General features: G+C 37.9%; 1 protein-coding gene across 30 annotated transcripts in view; it reads left to right on the top strand.

Annotated features, from left to right (window-relative positions):
* The window catches only part of CAMK2D (calcium/calmodulin dependent protein kinase II delta), a 161,456-nt gene that overhangs the window by 73,428 nt on the left and 65,407 nt on the right, over nucleotides 1-22,621 (top strand). For all 30 annotated transcript variants that reach the window (XM_065633686.1, XM_065633677.1, XM_065633674.1 and 27 more), the window contains exon 4: nucleotides 20,446-20,500. In XM_065633686.1, coding sequence (XP_065489758.1) covers nucleotides 20,446-20,500 — 55 coding nt within the window. The remainder of the gene's footprint in view (nucleotides 1-20,445; nucleotides 20,501-22,621) is intronic.

Raw genomic sequence — 22,621 nt, 5'->3', positions numbered from 1 at the left:
CTTCCTTTAATTATTTTTATTTCTTAAATGAGCTGAACATTTCTACAATTTTAAGTCTCATCCATTCTATTAAGTTAATTTAATTTGTAATTTCCGTGATGAATAAGATTAATTATAGTCCTTGAGAGAATTAAAATAAAATATCAAGAAACCAAGTAAACCAGTGATATAACATGATTTTGTACTTAGTGTAAAAGCTAATTTTATGTTATAAAATAACAAATTCAGTGCTTCAAATCAGCTGTGGCTACAGCATGTAACTGAATAGAGAAGTGCAACACCAGAATACAGATGCTGTTTTTGTAGTAGCTATTTGTAGAATTAAATGTACTGTAACGAGACTGAAATAGGACAGAAGGCGCAAGGAGGACATCGTGGTTTTTGGTTTTTGTTGCAACTAGCTTTTCTGCAGTCTTTCTTATTCTCAGCAGTTTTTGTTATTAGTATACATTTCATTTCTTGTAATTTGTGAAGTTGTCGTGAATGCATAGTTGATGTTTAAGATGAAGATACTGAAAGTTTTCGCTTCTGATGTAAGAATTTGGTGGGGGAAGCGCTTTCTGTAGAGCTGTTGGTGGCCCTGAAGTGGGTGAAATATCAAAAAAATACCATAGTTAAAACACTAAGTTGTTTTGTGTTGATCAGTGTCAGTAATTTTCAACATGTAACATTAAGTGTCAGTCTGGTCAGAGTGCAAAAGGAAAGAAGTGTGAAGGCAGCTTTATTAGGTGTTAAACCTTTTGTCTCTCTTTCACTTACAGCATAATCCTTTTATTCTGGTAAGAATAGCATTGAATCTTTAGGTTTTACTCTTCAGGGTTACTGTGGAGCATAAAAATGTCTTTTAGTAGAGACAATGACACTACTCTTTGCTGCAATGAGTTAATTTGCTTTCCTTTTAATGGAGGACAAGATTATTCTAGCTCAAGTGAAGCATTATGGCTTGTAATATCCCTGATAACTGTAGAAACATCCATAATATACCGAGGAAATGAGGTTTCACTAAGATTTGCCAGAGATTTTGTCATTTTTTTTGCCTCAGAAAGTATATATGCATAATTTGCACTAAAATAGGTAACGATAAAGTATAAATTGAGTATGAACCAGACCTTGAAGGATTTTCCTTGCCTGATTATAGCTGGTTTTGCATGTTTTCTTAAACACATGAAAATTGTTTTCATGGTGTGTCCAGCTTCTTCTACAAGTCTTTTCTTTCCATAGAGTCAGTTACGCTTGTGTAGCCAGTCATTTGAAATGTAAAATAGAGTAATCCACAGCAACGGGAAGTGGAATTTAAATTTGTCTCTTGAGGAACCTGCTGCAGGGGTTCAGTACTAGGATGGCTGCCACACTTCCCATTTGTATTTTGATCTCCTGTTCTGCTTTACTTTCTATATATGCTTTCTGGAAGGAAGAGTTTCATAATTGCATTGCTGACTTCAAGAACCATATAAATAAGCTATATTAAAATTAATTGCTCTGTTTTTACACACACAAGATGGATCTTCGAGAACTTACCTTTTTTTTTTTTTTGAAAGCTTTGTTTATTGTGACTCTGCAACCACGTGTTATGCATACGCATAGACATCGTGACTCCCAGCTAAACCACAAAAACGCAATTTTCCTCTGGACCCTTTCCTCTAAAAACATAGATCTCTGCTACTTAAGCTAAAGTAAGCTTTTTCTTTCAGTGAAGCTAACACAGACATTTTTGGAGCATTTTTAGGGAATATTGTAAGTCCTGTTCCCTTTGCTTTGTACAGACAATGTTGTCAACAACTTAATGGATGAATTCTGGAATTCTGCACTGGTTCTTGGATCAATACACAAATGCCAGAAAAAATATTCTGAACCTCTTACTTGAGCTGGAAAAAAAAATAAAACCAAACTGAAAAAAGGTTACCGTATATTTGGTCATGTGGATGGGTGCCACTGCTTGGATGGCATTAGTGCAACTCTCACAGGGGTGGTAAGATTGTTGTTGAGTGTTTTTCATTACAAACCCAGCTCCAGCCTTGAAATTTGTGTCTGTGGGCTGAACCTGCTCTGCGGGGTGCTTTTGTCTCGGCCTGTTCCCTCTCCCAAGAGAAAATAGAGAATGATCATTGAGGCAGCATTTGCTTTCCAAACAGCCTCAATCTGCCCATTTGAAGTGTTTGGCATCCTCACCCAAGGAGGGTGGGTTGTCCCTCTTACCAGCAGGGAGGCTTGGAGGAGCAATGGGTGTGTGCCTGCTTCTGGGAAAGGTGTCTCAGAGGGGAAAGTATGTGGCTGTTTGTACCACCTTAGAGCTGAGTCCCACCCTTGCCCCTCCTCTCTGCTGTCACAACTTCGGTTCCCTGTGACATGCAGAAAAGGATGAAGTCGGAGATGAAGGCAGAGAGAAGCAAACGAGGAAAGGTGGCACGAATGACGGGGAGGAGGAAGCACTTGAGTGAGGGAATGGGGAAGACTGGGGATGTGAGCTGGTAGCAGTGAGAGGTGAAAGGAAGGTCTGACTTTGGACCATGGATCATGTTTTAATTTGTGATCGTGAGTCCGGAGCGGCGCTTTGAGACCTCACAGTGGAGCTTGAGAATCTCTTTTCTCCTCTTGCAAAGATGGTACAAACCCAGGAGGCTCATTAGTAGAGGCAGTCCTTGGGGCTACTCCCATCTGCCCAAATATCTTGCTTTACTTATACACCCTGCCCCCTGAAAAAAAAGCATCACAAATCATGGAATCATGTGGGTTGGAAGGGATCTCTGGAGCTTATCCAGTCCCAACCCCCTGCTCAAGCCGTCTCCCGTAAAATTAGGTTAGTCAGGGCCTGTCCTGCTGAGTTTGGAACATCTACAGGGAAAGAGGTTGCACAACCGCTCTGGGCCCTGCTCCAGTGTTTGACCACCTTCCCGTCAACATAAATAAATAAATAAAAGTGTCTTTATGCCTAGCTGGGATTTTCCATGCTCCAGTGTGTGTCTGTTGCCTCTTGCCTTGCCATTTGCACCCTGGAGAAGACTTCCTCTGCCGTCTTGACAACCTCTCTGCTGGCAGCCGATGGCAGGAGCGAGATGCGTTCCAGCCTTCCCTTCTTACAGCCAACCCAGCCCCTCCTTGTGTGCTGCATGTAGCCCCCTAATCATCCTGGTGTCCATCTGATGGACAGCGCCTGAGAGAAATAATAGCTGGCAACAAATTAAGCTGTCCTAATAAGTACTTAAAGTGGGCTGAAATAAAAAGTTAGTGTCACAGGCCTTCAAAGGCACAAGGAATGATGTAATTCAGGGTGCTGTTTGTTTTCTAAAATCTTTCCTGCTGATCAACAAACAGGTTACTGGAAGGAAAAGTGGATGTTCTTTACAGTTGGACTCGATGATCTTAAAGGTCTTTTCAACCTAAATAATTCTATGACTCTTTAATAGAGCCGCAGCTATGTAGGATGTTTTTGTTATCTTCTTAAAAAAACATTTGCTTTCATGTTTAAATATTGTGACAGAAATTCTTAATGAAAGTGTAATTTGGCTAAAAACCGTTAATGGGGCCTGGTTCTTTGGAGTGCATTATTTTAATTAGTGGCAAGGCATTCATGTAGAAGTACTTTTTATAGCCTGAACTTGTCTACGTCATGTCACGTGCAGAAACCCCTTTTCCTCTTACTTTTTGCATTTCATATAATTTTCTTCTTCATCTTTACCAATGGAATGCCTATTCAGTAAGAGATTTCATATCTTGGATACTATAATATCTTGGATATTATAATTGAGAACAGCACATGGAAAATCTGGTGCCTCCTAAAAATGTAATGTTTTACATATAAGGTAACGAACAAAGCACTGTGATACTAGGAGGCTGGCCGAACAGCAGTCCCTGGCTCTTCTCTGTTTAGAAACTTAGACCTAGAGTGTGTTCTCTCTCTATGCAAATGCACCTTACGAGTAGCAGCAGTACAAATTATCCCTGTGTCTTTCTGGAGAAGTCATGAGAGAGGAGGAAAAAGTACAGCTACTTTCCTTGCTCAGATTGCGGTAACTGTGGTAACTTAGTGATGACAGCAGCCACTTGTTAGAGACCGCTCGCTGGTACATCTCACAAAAATCACCAAAAAGTTACAGATTTTGAAGAGCTTCTTGTTTAGTTCTGTGTTTTCGTAAGAGGAGTTCTCTTGTAAACTACTTACCACAGCAAAATGGCTTTTTGGTGGGTTTTTTTTGTTGTGTGGTTTTTTGTTTTGTTTTTTTTTTTTTATTTGTGTGTGTGTGTGTGTGTGTGTTAAATACCTGCAAGTCTGTCCTCATCAGGACCCAGGGCTGTAGCATGTCCGTAGCTCTGCTGGGCTGGTACCCTTTGTTGTCACCCTCTGTGGCAGCAGTGTGCCAGCAGCTGGTGCCCATCTGGCTAATCCTCCCCTTGTGCTCAATGGTGAGGGGACAGAACCCATCAGTTCCAGGTTGACAGCCATCCTCCTAGCATCCCCTGTTTTGTAGCAAGTGTTTCAGGTGTCCTTTAGGATTTTCCTTGCTCTTGAAATGTTTGGTTTTAAAAAGTCACAAATTCACTTTTCGTCATGATGGGAGGTTGTTGTTTTTCTCCGCTCCTGGAAGGATCTGTCCAAGCCATTGTGTACCAAACGATGCCAGCTGGACTGGTTTCCGCTTTTCACATGCTGCAACCTAGCAGAGTGATTGCTTTCACCCTGTAAATACCACTGATCTCCATCATTGGCAATGGATAAATATCTTTTAATTGCTCGGTTTAGGCTGTTTTTTGCACATTTCTGCACTGAAGATTTTCTTAGTCCTATAAAACTGCTGATCCAGGATATTTTCCAGTTGATAGGCTTTTAATGATACCTCTCTCCTCTCAGTCACCTTCCAAATTTGGAAGTTCTTTTTTTAGTGGCTTCACCAGAGTGTTAGTATTCTCGTGGACTGCTCATGGGAATGTGCTTCTAATTTTAGTTTCTCCTCTAGATGCCTGTCTTCTCTAAATAAATACACCTCATTACAGCCATGCTGGGCCAAGCGTGGCACTCTGCTCCTGATACTTGTATGTTGAAGATATTCTGGTACTGTAATCAAATCCGCAGCTTCTGCTCTTGGACTGCGCAGCAGTGAATAGCAGTCATGAGTATCAGCAATTGTATCATCCAAGTACTGCTTTCTAATTAATTTATTTGTTGTGCATTTATTTACCAGGTAACCTTGAGAGTTATTAAATAGTATTCCATACATTTATACTTGGTCTAATATCAATGGTCTTATTACTAGGATTATGTTGAATTTGGCTATGTAGTCTTGCTGGGAAAGAATGGCCTGATGATCTAAAGTCAATTGCAGGTGAATGGCTTGGAGCTATCTTCTGTAGGATATACATTTTGGGAGTAACTGCATGTACTAAATAAGAGTAATATTTAGAGAGAAGCTTCAACTGCAGCTAGTAGTCTGGTTTCCTGAATACAGACTGGCTTCCAGTTCTCTGTTGCAGCTTCTCTTCCATCCAAGTTTATGTGGGTTTTCATTGAGCTAATTACAATCTTACAGATGGTCCCACGGGACAGGACAAATTCTCTAATTTCCATTTATTGTGAGACTGTGATTAAAAGACAATGGTGGTTTCTCATCATAAGCCTCAAGTTTGTCAACTATTCCATTAATACACATTCCCTGCCTTTTGTAAAACAAACCCTTTCAGTCATTTTGGATCATCATTCACTTGTAAACTTGCACGTTAGGAAAATGATAGTAATTTATAGTTGTCTTCAGTTCTGGTAGCATGACTTACTGTGATAGATAATTGATAGAGGAGGAAGCCACATGCACTCAGAAAATAGTACAGATGGTTTTGAGCCCAGCCGAGTGGATAGAGATGGAGTGGGCTTATTACTGAAATACCCTGTCTTGGTGTAGTACTTTGAATCTCTCAGTCTTATGGTATTAAAGCTACTGAAAGTTTCTACTTATGGAAAATTTTTGTTTACTATGTTTGATGTTGTATGGATGCCAGCAACATCATACAGATAGCTAGAAATGAGAGACCAGTTATGTAATCTTATTTTTTTTTCCTTGAGACTTTTCAGATTTGTAGTGAGTATAAGACAGACTTCTTTGCATCTTCATTGCAACCTGTGGCATAGCATAAAGATGCCTAGGCTTGCTTTTTGTTTCTGCTGTTGTCAAAGAGCAGGTTAAATAAGTCATGCTGATACAATTAAACTACTAGAAGCACACGCACTGGTTTGTTTAAAGTCAGTCGGGATATCAATACACCATGTTTCCATTTGCCGTAATGACAGGCCCTAGGAAACGTGCCATAACTACAACAATTACAAGTGAAAATATTTATCTGTAATTGTTGTGTGCTAAATCATACCCTGCTAAGAGAGGGGGAAGTAGGAGCAGAAATCCTTCTGCGAAGTCCATAATCTTTGGAAACATCTTGAAGTAGTCAGTGTTGGCTGGAAGCCTCCCTTTCTGCGCTGCTGGCTCTCTGGGGAGCTCTAGCCGGGCAGACCATGTGTTTGGAGGAGGTAAACTCTTCCACCTACCATAGCCTATTGCTGGCTTGTGCGCTACCGCAGCACAATGCTCCGTAAATACAGGATAAATTAATGGTATGGTTTTATTGTAATATTTAGCAAAGAAGTATGAGCCTATTTGTTCCCTGTCTGCATATGTTCAGGGAGTTTTCAGTGCATAGTAACCAATATGTTGTCATGAGAAACGAAACATGTCACAATAAATCCTATGTAATTGCTCTTTTCACAATGGTAAAGGCTTCCTCAGGAAACTGATGGAAGAAAAAAAATATAGTCCCCACATTTCCCCTGTTGCTACCACAAGAAGTTCCTGCATAAGAAACGGGTAATCTCAAGTCTAAAGGGGCACTTAAGTTTAATACTGCAATCTGCAATGGTATGCATTGCTGTAGTGGTGTGCATAGAGCTGATCTCTGGGTTTATCATCTTGCTCACATTTAGGATATTTAGGAAAGCTGTTTGTGAAAGAGGACATCAAAGACAAAGATGTGATTACAGTTATATTTTAGGTCTGTTGCATCCATTTTAGGTCTTTTTCCTCAAAGCCAGGAACTCAAATTTGGGGACCCAAACCTAAGAAAGTACCTTTAGCCTAGTTTTTATGCACAGATATAAAAAGAGCTATCAGGTAAAAGCACGGGCAGGCTAAATTTACAGTAGTACTGTGTAACAAAAGAAAGTAATAGGTTAATTTCCCAAAATACAGAACGTAAAATGATAATAGGGCAAAAAGACATTTCCTTTTGCCTTGGTTCAATTGGAAGATGATATTTTAATTCCCATTTTGTGAATGAAATGGTCCTCTGTTAGAAACGTTTAGACAGGCTTCATCATCTACAAAGAAAAAGTATAGTTGTATGCAGCTATGTGATGAAGCAGTCCACAGAACTGAAAGATTTAGCCAAGTAGGCATGAACTGCAAGAAAACGTAAGTAGCAAGATACGCTAACAATTGCAAAACCTGTGAAGGTAGGAGTAGTGGTATTTCTTCTGAATACTTCTCTGGTGTCCAATAACTGCAGGTCAAGAGCTTCCTAAGGAAATGAAAGCTTGTATGTATTTTAGTAGCAGTGTGAGTCTTTTCCATGAAGTTGATTTTACTGGCCTAGAAAGAATTTTGCTGGAGCAGGTCTATGGCCTGCAAATGCCACTATCACTTCAGAATACAGCACTTTCTGATCTCCAAGGACTACTGCATGTTAGAATAACATGTGGCATATCAAGAAATAATTTAGAGATAATCTTGACTTAGTATCTTAGCTTTTTTTTTAAACTAATGTTTTTAATTTTGGAAAAATACCATTTTAATGCCATATTCCAATATTTAGTATTGCAATCAAAAGTACCTAGAGTCTGTCTTAGTGCCTGGAGTAGAGGATAAGGGATTTGGTTGTCTTGTTACCCAACTAAATAAATATTCAGCAAATTCCAGATGTGATGCTTGTTGTGATTAAATGAATCGGTGTGCACTGTTGGTGGTCATACTGCATAAAGATAGCTGTGTGTAGATCTACAGAAAGTGAAATAATTTCTGTTTGCCTAATGTTTACAATTGCTTCACTAAAAAGTAAAACTATATTTATGGCAACTCACGTGTTTTAAACTTCCCTGTCTCGTAGAAAAGATAATCATACAATGCATGGTGTTCATTGCAAACTTGGAAAATTTCAAGATCACACCAATTTCTGTTGTCCACAAAGATAATTATTAAATATGTTTAATCTTTCATGACCCACTTTCTCTTTGTGACATTACATGATCATTTATTAAATTCCTCATGAATGTAGTTTGTTTACAAACATCTCCTTTACCAAAGTTTACTGATCATATTCCACCAAAGTGACTGGGACATTCTTCAAAATGGGTTCAAGAAAATTTTTCAGTTTCATTTTTTTCGCTATAATATATCTGCTTTACTCAGCAAATGCCCGTTCCATCAAAATCCTGAAAATACTTCCTTTAACAAAATGGATGTTTGTACTTTAAATCAGTATTGGATTTTGGTGGGGGTTTTTTGTTTGGCTGTCTTTTTTGTTTTGTTTCATTGTTTGTTTCTTTTTTGTAGACTGAAAATTATTTTTTAGTGTTATTAGTGAAACGACAAATTCTATGTATTTTGGGGGAAGAAGTGGGGAGGAATGTCAAGTTTTCACTCAGCCTTCAGAGAGGGAGGGGTGTTCATTGTAGCTTCACTGATTCAATTAGGGTAAATTTGCATGCAGTTTCTAACAGCAAGACGGCAATTTACAATGCCTTTAATATTTTCATCGGACTATAGAGGTCGTTCTTCAACCCTGCTGCATTTCCATAGTGTTAGGAAGTAGGTAAGTATAATAATCTGAAAGATAATTGTGGGGAGAACAGCTTCATGCTTTAGTTATCTCCAGCTGCCAGAATTACCTGTTTTAAAATGCTAAGGCCTTTGTTTTCCTAAAGCACTGAGAGACCGAAAAACAATTGCTGTGTATATAAATACTACGTTTTCAGTATTCCGATTGGTCAAATCAATAGTTCAGATTAATTATAAATATTCTTTGTTAGGATAGTTATATAGTGATGGTCACAGAATTCAAATTGCATACAAGAATCAAATTATTGCTCAGTTATTAAAAAAAAAACCTGACATAAATATTGATAAATATTGTATTTTTTCTTCTTCAAGCTATCACAGTTCTAATCAACTTTCAAATGAAGAATTTTACTAAATTACCTTGAATATGGAGTCATTCCCTTCTGATTTTACTTGATGCATTTTTAAAGCTTATTCATTAGTTTATCATAGTAAATTTTAAAAAGCTAAAAATTAAATGTTTTGGGAAATTTAGCTGTAGTAATTGCTGCTACTGATTGAAAGAACTTGACCTGGGTTTTCTGAAAGTGACTGTTACTCAGAGATGCCTTAAATATAGTGCTAATTGCTTTGAAAGCATTGTCTAAAGCTGCTTGGTGGATGCCTTACCCCTTTATGAGAGTTTCTAATGGAGTAGGTGACATTTTTGTGTTACTTCTTGAGTCATGTCACAGGATTACAATTTTCTGCTTTTTGTTTAAAGTATTTAAGGTAAGTGGTTTTGTTTTCATAAGCTGATGCCTTTAAATACCTTAGGGCCTAGTCCTCATGGAAGGGAGGCATTTAAAAAATAGACATATTTCTCTGTATAGTCATTATATAAGTTGTTCATATTTCTATGTTTAGTGTATTTTAAGAGAGGAGAGCCAAGAAGGAGGCTGTGTCCTGCCCAATGATTACAACCCCCCAATATCCATTTTTGTAGACGTGTAAATCCTACATATTGTTTACATACATCTGTTTTCAATGGTGACCACCACTGTAAATATTAAAAGGGACATAGCCTAATTTTGACAATTAGGTAATTCTATCTGAGGTTTTTATGTTCTTGTGACGCACCCAGAATCTAGCTGAAAACTTTCTTCTGGCACATTTACATTTGGCAAAAGTATCTATCGAAAAAGATACAGAATTGTATCTTTCCAGCAGGGATTAATAGACTCTTTTGCTTGTCTAATTAGGATGTTAGATTCTGTATGTTGAGTGAATTTTGTTCAGTTTTCTGTTTGATCTTTTCCCTCACTTCAGTTTCTTGAATTGCTAAAATTCTATACGTTGCTTCGTAATGAATTTTGGCAATCGATGAGCTGCCCAACTACTGTGGCAATTTTGAGATCCCTGATCTACAAAGCAAACTTACTTTAACATGAGAACTAGGCCATTCTTTTAGAAAAGTCAAGCAAATTACATTCCCTCCATTAGAGTATGCTGTGTGTTTTTTTAGAACCTGTTAATTTTAATTAATGTAACATCTCTTTGTTACAGCTTGTCCTTTTCTCAGTTAACACTCCCTGAAATTCTTGTGTAGATTGTCATAATTCCTCTTCTTACATGTTCTGATAAATGCTAAAATGGTTAAAAAATGTTAATGCAGAAAACATTAAAACTGGCAGCTGAGGCATCAGTTTGCTCTTAGCAAAAATTTGTGTTGTATTTTCTTTTAATCCATGCAGCTATCCTCATAAAGCTTAATCTGATGACATTTGTAAGGCTTTTCGTTGTATTGTAAAAAATCTTGTTAAACTTAGAAAATCAGGGCTTTTACTGCAAAGATGAATTAGCTCAACCTGAAAAGCAGGATTTCTAGTAAATGACATGATTATACACTAAATGAAGACATAAGGTGTACATTTTAGTACTCTGTTCTTTTTTAAAAACAACTATATACAATTTTGCTATTTTCATATCTGAATAATTAAGGCTTCTAACTCTAGCTGTTCCTTTTGACTTTGAGGATACAGGATATGATTCCACAGTACTCTTCTGTGCGTGTGTGAACACATAAATGCACATGCACATGTGTTACGGTGCACTGAAAAGCAAAGAAAAAAGTGTCAGAGTTGTTACAGCTACTCTCGCTGGAGAGTATTAATACGGAATGATATGTTTTGGAATACCCATTTACTTTTTTTTTTTTAATTCGTTAATGTTTACTTTTTAGCAGCTAGATTTCTGATGTTTGAACAGGATCGCTTTCTGTCTTTTTAAAATATCTTTAGTTAGTGCTTAGTGCCTAAAGCATGGGTAGAAGCCAGGCCTGAGGGTCTGTCTGTGCTTGTGTGTTACTGGTGAAGACGTGAGAAGCTGCCTTTTTCTTTTTTTTTTTTTAGGGTGTTTAGTAGCTCAATAAGCCTCCTCTGATTGAAAAACATACCTTTTCTGAAGCATTCTTTCTTTTTCTCTCTCCCTGACATCTCCCACAACATGTATTTTGCAGTGTATTGACGACCTGTTTAAACTGTCGGTCTTCATCCACCAGGAATGAGCAAGAGTCTCATCATGCCAAAAGGGTTGGTAATTTAAGGCCATCTGCTTTGACATCCGTACCTGGATTTACATAATCTCACTTCAAAATTTGGTCTTTTCTCTACTTTGGCAAATATATTTTCTTCTGTGTAGCAAGAGTCTTTCACCAAAGTGAACCATTTGCAAACTGACTGCATGCAATGGACTTGAGGGATTTTAATGAAGGTGGTGAATGTAAACATTCCTGGCATTTAATCAGAATACAGAAGTTCATTGTGTGAGAGCCTTGATGGGGGAGGATTTTGGTTGCAAATGAGTATTTCTAGCATATATGGCATTTCGTTCGTACTAGTTAACACTGTTACAGTGCCTTGGGGACAAATGCAGTCTTCCCAAATACTAAATTGCCTAATTATTTTTCCTGTCATTTTTCATTATACCAGGACACATGCAGATTAACAGAATTTTTTTCAAGTTGTTGACCCTATATAACTGAACTTGCACTGCAATAAAAAGTTATCTTTTGAGTGAATTTGGAAGCTGTATAGTTTTCATTCACTGTTGCTGAATATAGACCTGTTAATAGCATACACAGCACTGCTGGCTTGCATAAAGTCATTTGATGATAGTATTACAGTATACTGCTCGTGTGTCTTAACAGCATGGCGGAGGATTATTTTCTTAGATACACAAAGCATTACTCTATGTTTAAGATCTTTCAGAAATCAGCTGCCCTTGAGCATTGCTACTGTACTAATCTTACCAGATTAGCCTTTAAATATTTCAGATTGTTAGGTAATGGTTCTTATTAATATTTGCAAAGTTATTTCTATTGTACCTGAGAAGCTTTTTTATAGAGAGCCCCAGGCTTTCAAGGTCTCAGAAGATTAGTATTGTAAATGAGGAAATACAAGCTTAAGGAACAATTTCGGCTGTAAAGGTACTGCCTAAATTTCTGACTCTGAGCTCCTGAAACGTGAGCAGGGGTAAAGGACACTTCCCTCTACACGGAGGGCATTGCCCATCACCCACGGCAAGAGCCAAGTGCTGCTCAGTGACTTGGGCATCCCTCATCTTGTGGCTCAGCAGATGATGGAGGAGCTCTGCCCCCCACAGCTGCCTACTCTGTTTCTGGCAGCAGAAATTCAGTGCTGAGTACCTGAGTATTTATCCAGCTTTCTTGCTAGGTTTGACTGATACTTAGAATTGGTTGTTTTCAGGGACGTGTCTAAGCTGCACAAAATAGGAGCTGCAGCCACAGAAGTAACTCCAACTTAGACTTAAGCAGGGTTGTTTTGTATTGAATTCAAAGTCTAGAGGCTGTAGTCATGACTGTGTTATGCACTGCTGATTTAAGGAGTTTGGTGCTCAGCAGAGGTTTTTTATACCATGCATCAAAAGCGAGGAAGCAGTGACAGTGATGGAAAAATGTGGAACATTGAGGTACAGACAATGAGGTTGCAGTGAAGATGGGCTTTTTGAAGGAAGCACTTGTCTGATCAGTGCAAACAGCAGCAGTGGTTCTCAAGCTTTTGCATCTGCAGCTCTGCTCCCATATGCAGTTTTGTGCTTATCATGTTTAGCCTGGGATCTAGGCTAAAAGCTATAGCATGAATTTTGACTTTGGTCTCAGGTTTAGCACTGCTGTAATGACTTCTGCACTGGCATCCGTGTGAGTTTCTGATGAAGTTCTAACAGTAACTTTATTTTCCTTCCCTCATCACCTTTGGTTTATTTAGAAGAACAGGAAAGATGACAAAGGGTGACTTGCAGAAAGATCTGAGTCCTAGCAGTGTTAAGCCACTGTAGACCTTCTCAGCTAAGCAGTTTTGCTGAGTAAGAGGCATTCTTTGTGAGTGGCGATAGAGTAGGAAATGCTTCTAGAAAAGTGTTTCAAAATAGAAAATTGAATGGGTCAAATAGCACCAAAAACATACCAGTTACAACTTTTTGGTTTTTGTTTTACCCCTCTATTCTCAAATGCTTATCCCATAGCTAGTGGCCAGCAGGTACCAATTCACAGAAAACTGAGATTAAATTAAGTCATTCCATTAAGTTTCTTTCATTAAGTATTTAAGTTCATTTTTAAAAGTTGTTGTTTGTTTGGGGGGTTTTGTGTGTGTGCTTAGTGATCTGCATAAGATCTATCTGCATAAATATTTTAATACACTTTTGGAAGTGAACATGGAGGGAAAGCAGATCTGTCCCTTTATTTCACTTTTCTTGCAGGAAGGCAGGAGCTTGAAGAAATAATTTTCATATTTCAGCAAATACAGCGTGCACTTTTGTGACTTTTAATCCCATTTAAACCTGTAACTACTGATGAACGACCTCCACAACTTCCTAACAATGCACTAATTCGAGACATCTAGCTTCACAGAGTTACAGGTTTAATGCTTCTGGGAGACCATGGATTTCAATCTTTAGCACTGAAGGGAAAATTAGTGTCTTTGAGAACTTTACTATTAACTGTGTTATCCCTTGCCATGCTCTATTCTTACACACGATGAGTGGGATTGCATAGAATGTGTCTTGTCTAAAGAGTGGCAGTTCGACATCTCAGCTGTTGCTGTACTGACCATCGACCATAACTTCTGTTTGAAGTTCAGTCTTCTCAAATGTTTTGTCTTTGTAATGTGAACTAATTCAGATACCCAATTTATCGGAATTACCACTTCAGTGGTTTCACAAAAATAAATGCTTTTGGCAATAGTTTTTTTATGTGATTAGATATCTTTATCCTAAAGAATTTTTATCTGGCTTTATCTACTGTCTGACTCGTTTCCTTACCTCGAAGAGGTTTTTTTTTGCATTGAAAGTATGTGGAAAAATTTTATTTTGATTTTTTTCTTTTAAAGACAGAAATTCAGAAAGGAGATAATAAGGTGGTTTGGCCACTATATCAGGCTGTTTTCTGTAGAACAGACAGAAAATATTACAGTTGAGCACAAAAAGTCAAAGGAGATCATTTTGGTTTTCAATCTGATTGGAGCTTGCCCACACTAATGGCTAAACACAAAGCTAATGAAGCCAATAGTTCTCCCATAAATTATTATACTGATGACAGTAGAGTGGTGATTGGAAAATATTTCAGATGATAATTAGTGCTGAAGACAAAGGGAAATATTCCTGGCCTTCTATGGGCTTATAGTATTTTTCTAAAAGCAAGGGCTGTGTCCTCCCTGAATTCCTATCAGACGTTTCAAATGGTTTGCTGAAGGGCAGCAACTTTTCTGTGAAAGATTGTTAAACGCCTTCTCTGTAACCCGCTGGAGAAGAATTACTATAGTGCTACAGCAGGCAGGAGGGAAAAAATAGTTAATCTTGTGTCGTTTCTGCCATATAATGTGTTTGTTCATGCTAGCCCTCATGAAACAATAATGATTAGGTCTAACTGTAATCTGTTCAAAAAAGACAAATGCAACTGTTTCTGCTGTTGAATGCTTTTTGTGTCTCTGGAGCGTGGGTTAGTGATGTGTGTGCAGTGTGAGTTACTGATCGGAGTTCTTATATTGGATGAATAATCTTTGTAATTGCTGCCTTTTGGTTTGTCATGCCCAAATCCTGCCTGATACGTGTGTATGAAGAACTACATGTGGTTGAAAGGAATACATGAGTACTTTTTGTAGTGAATCACCTCTTAAACTTTGTGAATAGCTTCTCATTGTTAGCATGACATCCCTTTTCTTTTCCAGTGAAAAGCTGAGTTGCAGGCAGAATGCAGCACCAGAGCCTGGGCCATGCGGGGCTGTCGTGCACCCTGGACTCTGGGTTGTCAATCTGTCTTGTCTTCATCAGAGATGCTGCTTCTTTACTTGTGCTTATGTGGGATTTTCACCTAGCGGATTTACTGGCATAAAAACTCTATCTGAACTGACCGAAGAAGCCAACATAAGCACTTGCCAAAAGGCAGTTTTGATCTTCCCTGGCTGCCTCAGCTTGTTTTCCTTTTCAGAGACAATCAGGGGAATATGATCCTGATTCAGAGGATTTGTTCCATCTCATTTCTATGATTCAGACATTTGGGAGGAAAGATGAAGAAGGAATATGATCCATGAAGAAAATGTCTCCACAGACATGTCAGACTAGAATTTGGCTAGTAAGGAAATAGCCTCACCAAACTGAGGAAAAACATTGTCCATAATCTCAAATCACAATCCTTTTCTGGTAAGAAGGGAGCTACGGTTCTGTTGTGACACTGAACCAAGAAGCCGTCTTCTAGAAGAGGATGTGACAAAGTGAAAGCACCTCCCATTTCAGGCATGTAGTGAAGCTCTAGAAGCCCCTTCATGTAATGCCATGCTGGTCTGCTTAGTAACAGGGTTCTGACAGATGACTCTATCCATGCTAAAACTGGTACTCCTGGCTCTAGTTTTTATACACTATGTGGTGGTGGGCAAGGTATTTATCTTCTCTGACACAGCAGGAATAAGCTACTGATGTGTATGGAGCTACTGATACCTGTATGTAGTAGCTGTAATAATGTGTCTATAATAGTCTGTGTAAATATGAAGTGTTTATCGTAGGCTTAAATATCGTTATTCCTAGCAGTACGAGTGGTAGACACAATTATTTAAAAAAAAAAAAAAAAAAAGGAGGAGAGAGAAAATGGGTTTGTACTGCCTTGAACCAAAGGCAATGAAATGCGACTTATTCTTCTCCTATGACTTTGTGGCTTCAGGGCTGCAGTTTTAAAACTGCTTTAATGACTGCAGGTTTGTGTTGACTTCATTCTTATCTAAGAGTTGATTTCTCATAAATGCATGTAAGAAAGCCATTCTCACAGCAATTATTAAAGAATACAATCCTTTGCTTCACCTGGTGCTAGCAAATCCATGCTGGTGCAGTAGAGGGAATGAACCATAAAAACTGAGTGAGTATGAATATCGGCTCTTGCTTGTTTTGTAGCCACAAGCTGAAGCCAAGACTATCTGTTTTAATACAAAAGTAGTATAATTTTAAAGGTGCATTTAATTTCTGAATTTTAAGGTTTAATACTTTGTTTCAGTTCTCTAAAGCTGTTCCAAAAATCTGGGTTGTTTTAAATACTTCAGAGCTCTTCGAAAGCGGTTGGAAGCAAATATGCCGCCTCACCAGAAGTATTTGGTAGTTCTCAATATCCATACATGATGCGGGAACTTGAATATGAAGGCATCTGCCCATCTGAATATAATGCTGTTAGCGAGCTGTGAGGAGAGGAACGTTGCTTCGAAAAGAGAGTTCACAGAAAACTATGCTTTGAGTTCTTATGAATCTATTTCAGGAACAGACAGTTTCTGTCAAAAGGTATCATTTGCTGTGTATTAAATCTTTACAAGTTGTAGACTTTTTTTGGAGAGGCATATGCAAAACGTGCCAAATGCACTCCAAAAATTAGTATTTTAGGGTTCTGTTGCATCTCGGTGACATACCAAAGGGTCTATAGTAAATCCCATTGCTAATTTCTGAGCATTCATTCCTGAGTAGTATCTCTGATGGTACTGTGCATAGTGTACTCAAAAGTCAGAGGTTTTAGGGGTCTCTGTTCTGAGCTAGAAGTTTCAGGATAGTGTTCTGGACTAGTACTTCGTGTTCCATCCCACATGTGGTTTACTTTAAAGACGAGACATTTGGGGGTACTGAAATCTCAACTCAAAGAACACAACCAGCAAGAAAGTTTGGTTTGGTTTGTTGTGGGTTTTTTGGGGGGTGGGTTGGTTGGCTGGTTTGGGCTTTTTGTGATGTGACTTTTGTCGCATGGGTTTTGTGTGTGTGTGTGGTTTTTTTGGTTTTGTTTGGTTTTTAAATATATGAATAACTAAAGACCTTAATAAATAATGTATCCTTAATTCCATAAAGAGGCATTGAAAATGCACTAGTACAAAGATCTGGAATATTCCTATTTCTTGCTGTTCCTACACTGTTATTTGGTTAATTGTTATTTTAGTGTGCTCCAGTTTTTTTAACCAATTTTATACAGTTTGATATTTACTCTATTTGATTCCGATACGCTAAAATATATGTCCCTCTAATGTCTATAAATAGGGTATGTTTTACCACAGCAGTGACGTACTGCCTTGGTCTTTTGTGCTTAAGGCTTGCACTTTGTTAAAACTAAGACAAGTCCAGAATATAGCACCAGCCAAAACCACAAATTCTGATTGAGACCTACTTGGCTCTTCTGAATCATCACGAGCTCCAGGCAGCGAGTCAGCCAAAAGCTGGTTTTCTCTTCAGTGTTGTGTAAACACAAGATGTTTCCCTGGGCTAAATATTATTAAGTAAAAAAGTAATGTTTATTTGATTTTATTTTTTTTAATGTCATGTATTGTATGGAAAATGGTAAGTGCATAAAGCCACCATCTGGGGAAATCTGAAAATCCTTTTGTATTACACTTTCTTCATCAGCTGAGTTTTGAACATGAAGCAGTTTTGGAGTACCCTGACTTTTTTATTTTTATATTATATATATTTATATTCTATAAGTTATCATGATTTGGATCAAACAACTGACAAAGCTTCCATGTATTGTGGGAAAATTAGTTTTGGGAATTGCCATTTCATTTAAAGTAATTAAGAAAAACCACACGACTTAATTCATAGGTCTACCATGATGTGATATAAATTCTTAAAATTCAAAATGAAGGTTCTTGCAGCTGACTGGTACATTCTTGGGGAAAACTTTAGATATGGATACATAGGTGTATGTAAACATGCCACGGGGTTTTAATCATTAGGATGCTGTAGGCTTGTTGGCTGTGGCAAGCACTGGAAATGCTAATGGCTGTTTTCTAGACATCACATCCTTTTGCTTCTGGCACGTCCTCTCATGTGCCTTACCTCTTTCCAGACACTGCTCTTCGCAGTGATTTAATGAGAGGCAGGTCCCTTGCTGGGCTGTCCCACCCCCAAGCATCGCTCTTGTGCTCGTCTTGCCCATCCTTGCTGTTTGTAGGTCTGAGTACCTGTGGCCAAGTGGGGGGTACTCCCTGGCCCTTCCCTTTACTCTTCCTGCTGGGGTGTTGGCTGCCACTGTGGAAATTCAGCATAGATCAGCAGGCATCAGTCTGCTGGGAGATTTCTCTCTTTGTGACTCTTCGCCATTTATGTGGTTGAACTGGATGACAGGTAAGAGATTAGAGGGAAATATATATATATATGTAATAGAAATATGAGCAGGAATACAGCATATTCCCTTTTTGACCCCATTGAGAAGTGTCAGTTAAGAGACAGAGGCTAGTGATGGAGCTGGTAGCTGTTTGATGCAAACAATTATTTTATCTTTCTTTTTTTAGAGAAAGGAAAGTTTTCCATACTGAAGTCTGCCGGCCTTTCAGTCAGAGCTTTATTTTTGTCAGACTGATGTGATTTGTGATTCTATAGGCTTTAGCTCCTTTGTTTCTCATCCATATTCCAATTTCCAAGCTTCCAGCCAGCATACCCTTCACCACTGCAGCACACAACAGATGCAGAGCAAGAGAATTCCTTCTTCACATGATTCATTTCTCTGAGTAGCTTCACATGCATTGTTTTAGAGTTTGAGTATTTTAATTATTTTAGTGATCTGCTTTCATAAATGAATATAAAACTTTTGAAAACGAAGACCAGCATTTAATATCATGCTTTCAATTGAGCTAAATATAAACTTGTAAGAAGAAGCTTGCCATTCTCAAAATTTCTTCTCTTCCTATATGGATCTTTAACTGGCCTCCCATGCAGAGACATTCCGCCAGGAAAATATGCTGTTGATGGATACAAGGTCTGAATGAGCGCATGGAGTCAGTATTTTATGGGTTCTGTCTTACAGAAATATTAGTATACTCAGAATATCCTTTTTTTTTTTTTGAGGTTGTGTTAAGGAGTGCTTAAGGAGTCATAGTAGGAAACAGGGGCTTGAATTGTTCTTCTAGAAGACTATTCTCAACGGGGTGATATGGATTTGGTTGTTACCCAGTTGCATTTATTTGATAGAGAGGGGATGAGCAGTTTGGGTTTGGTTTAGGGTTTTTTTTTTAAGGGAATGTGAATGTCACACCCAAGTTGTTTCATTTCTCCAGAGTATATCATTATGAAAAAGGTGATGTTGCCAATGAACAGAAAGCTGGCTTTCAAAGGGAGCAGTACTCTATTTTTATGCTGTTGCAGCTGACTGTTACAGTGAAATTAGTCACTGTCTTGGTAGTTAACTTGTTTAAATATTTGACTATTTTATCTTGAATAATATTGAAGGCATTTAATTAAAAGTTATAGTTAGGAGAAAGACTAAAAAAAGTTAAATTACTCTAAGGACTACAGACAGTGATTTAATTTTTAATTTAAGTTCCTTTTTTTAATGATTAGTTAAGGAAGAATTTTGAATTATTAACTGAATGTGCACTTTTGCTTTCCATTTATTTTAGTATAGTCAAATGCTTTTAGTTTGCCATGACGCTTTCTCTTTCAAAATCAGCATCTATTGTCTGAGTTAACATAGCCCTTAAAGTTTGTTGTTCTGCTGAAATCTATGATTAATTGTGTGGGGTTTGTGGTTGTATGTTGTTTTGTTTTATTTTTTTCCTCTCCCCATCTTGTTTATTTACAACTTTTAAGATGTAACGCTGCTGAGAAAACAGTTGTTTGACATTAAGAAAACTGTTTAAGATAACAAAAATCCAGTGACTGGAGACTCCTGCGTGTGCTACTTAAAAGATTGATTGGAGGTTCCGCCTAGGTAAAGGGGAGTTGAATCATACTAATACAATATATTAAGATGAAGTCTGTGCTTTAGTACTTGTTTAGTCATGATTGAGCATGAAGAGCAAAGATAAGGTAGGTATGTGTGGTAGGAAATGACTGTAGCATTCTCCGGTGGCACAGCAAAAGCAGAGCACCTTTAAAAATAACCGTACAATGAGCTGCTCACAGTCTTTTGGTTTCTTTGTTTGTCTCACCTTATGAAAAAGGCGATTCTGAGGGTAGAGAACTTAAAAAAACAAACTAACAAAATGACCGCAGATGAGGACACACACAGATGCAATACCAGCTCTACAGTAGAATTAAAATCTTCCCTTCTCCCCCAAACTAAAAGACAGACATTAAAGACATGAAAAAGATGACTGAAGTTTCTATTTTCTTTTTTCCCCTCTTTCAATAGTGCGGCTTCATGACAGCATATCAGAAGAAGGATTCCATTACTTAGTCTTTGACTTGTAAGTATGTGTTTTGCATATATTTAGCATGTTGGGGATGTGGTATTCAAAACTCTGAGATGTAAATACAAGCTCAAGAGATACATGCATGATTCTGCTGCAATGAGTTGGACAAATAGATGTAAACAGAGCTGGAAGGTCAGTAACATGTTTGGTCATTTGTATGTATAAGAACCGATTTGTAAGCATCACTGTAAGAATTCCATATTAAAAACTTTGAAGTAGGGCCACTGTTGAAGTAAATTTTAATATAAAATGTAGCTGTGTAAGTAAAAGTTGCATGATATCTGCCAAAGCTAAGCAAACATATGACTTGGAAAAAAATAATTTGCTGCAAGCCAATTGTCTGTAAAGGAAACAAACATGTGGAAGAGTAGTTTCTCTACAGAAAATCTCCATTGCTGGAATGCAAGGTAAGCCTGAGGCTCCTACAGGGAAAGACTTTTTCAGTATTTTATTCCTGATTTGTATCTTACTGATATATAGAATGTTTCACTTTGAAGCCATTCAGGATGTAGAATGCCCAGCATATAGAAAGTTTCCTTTTTATTTCCCCTTTCACTTCAGGACTTTCAGTCCTGTGAGCTGTTCATGTAGTGAGTGTGTGTATGTGGAACTTGTTTCTTCTGGATGCTGTTTAGTGAAAGAAGGGATGGTGACAACATGAACTACGTGTCTCAAACTCTTAACTGAAAAACAGACACTGATGTTCTTCATTCTTCCCTGGGACAGGCAAAGTTTTCCACTCACTTAAAAAGTTAACTGCTTTTGTTTCTAGGTATGGGCAAACGTTAATGGTTAGGAATTGTCTTGCAAAACTGACATATTTAAGTAAAATGAATTGCATCGACTGCAGATATTTCCAGGGCCATTCATGAATTCAACAAAACACTCCTCCTGCTTCCCCCCAAGAGGTTTCTTAGGCCTAACGTGGTTTTGCTGGTTAGAATGAGAATACATTATTTCCCCTAGAAATGTGAAACAACTCATTTCTAAGCATACAAACTGAAATATTTGTATTCAGCTTAGGTGAGTCAGAACCTGGATCTTCCACAATCATGTGCTTTCATGTTCAGATTACATTCTGGTTGGGTTTTTTTGACTTAGTTTTTTTAAAGAAATTTGTGAAGACTTCTTAAAAGACTAGATTTTAGACTAAAAATACAAAAATATTAAATACTCTGTCTGCAGCAAAGGCATTTTGAGTTCAGTACTGAAATCCTAACTGGGCTCAACAGGAACTTATGGCTAATTTGTGTATACCTCAGGTAAGTGTTCTAACTGATAGCTTGGAAATGGCTCTAGGGCACAACATGCACGCTTGTTCTCTGACATGCACTATTTTCTGTTTCACTTGTTTTGGGGTTGGTTGGTTGGGGTTTTTTTAAGGATTACAAAGAAAATCTTCCTATGTGGAACTGGAAAAATCTTAATCCTGAACATTTCCAAAAAGTGAATGCAGAATTCTCTAGCTCTAGGGCCATGATCTCTTTTGTAAACTGGTGGCATTTTTATCTTTTTGTTTTACTACTGTACTGTTAGAAACTGTGTCCTACTGTAATTGTAGTTAGTCCACTTTTGCCTTAAATTGAATATATAATGCCAGACATATCTCAGGAGATCATGATTGTAATGTGAACCAGAAGGCATTTGAACAACTTCAGAGTTGTAGATACTAGTATCTGTGTTTCGTTAGTAACAAAATAAATAGAAGCCTGTATTCTGCAATAGAAATCAATACCTAACCCAATGACACTGACGTGGCAGAAAGCTCAGTTGTGCGGGGAGCATTCTGCACTGGCTGGAACTTCTCGTTTGCCTGTCAGTCTTGTTCAAGACAAATCTATGAACAGACTCGAATGCATGCTGTTCATATACAGCAGTTTGCATGGTTTTGGTTTTCATCCTCTTCAAACGAGGAGGGCTGCAACATAGATATATACAGCTTTTAATGTTTTGATCATGTGGTTTGGGTTTTTCATCAAAAGGAATTATTTTTCAAAAAAGAAAATGTCTAAATGATAGAGGTAGTGACTGTACTGTTTGATAGTTCTCTTTGGAAAAGTGACGTGTTGCTTTCTTGAAGAACTTTTGTCTAATTAGCAAGGATGGCTGTTCATA

This window comes from Caloenas nicobarica, chromosome 4 (assembly GCF_036013445.1).
Source record: "Caloenas nicobarica isolate bCalNic1 chromosome 4, bCalNic1.hap1, whole genome shotgun sequence".
Lineage (NCBI taxonomy): Eukaryota > Metazoa > Chordata > Aves > Columbiformes > Columbidae > Caloenas > Caloenas nicobarica.
This window is presented reverse-complemented; position numbering and strand designations above follow the sequence as displayed.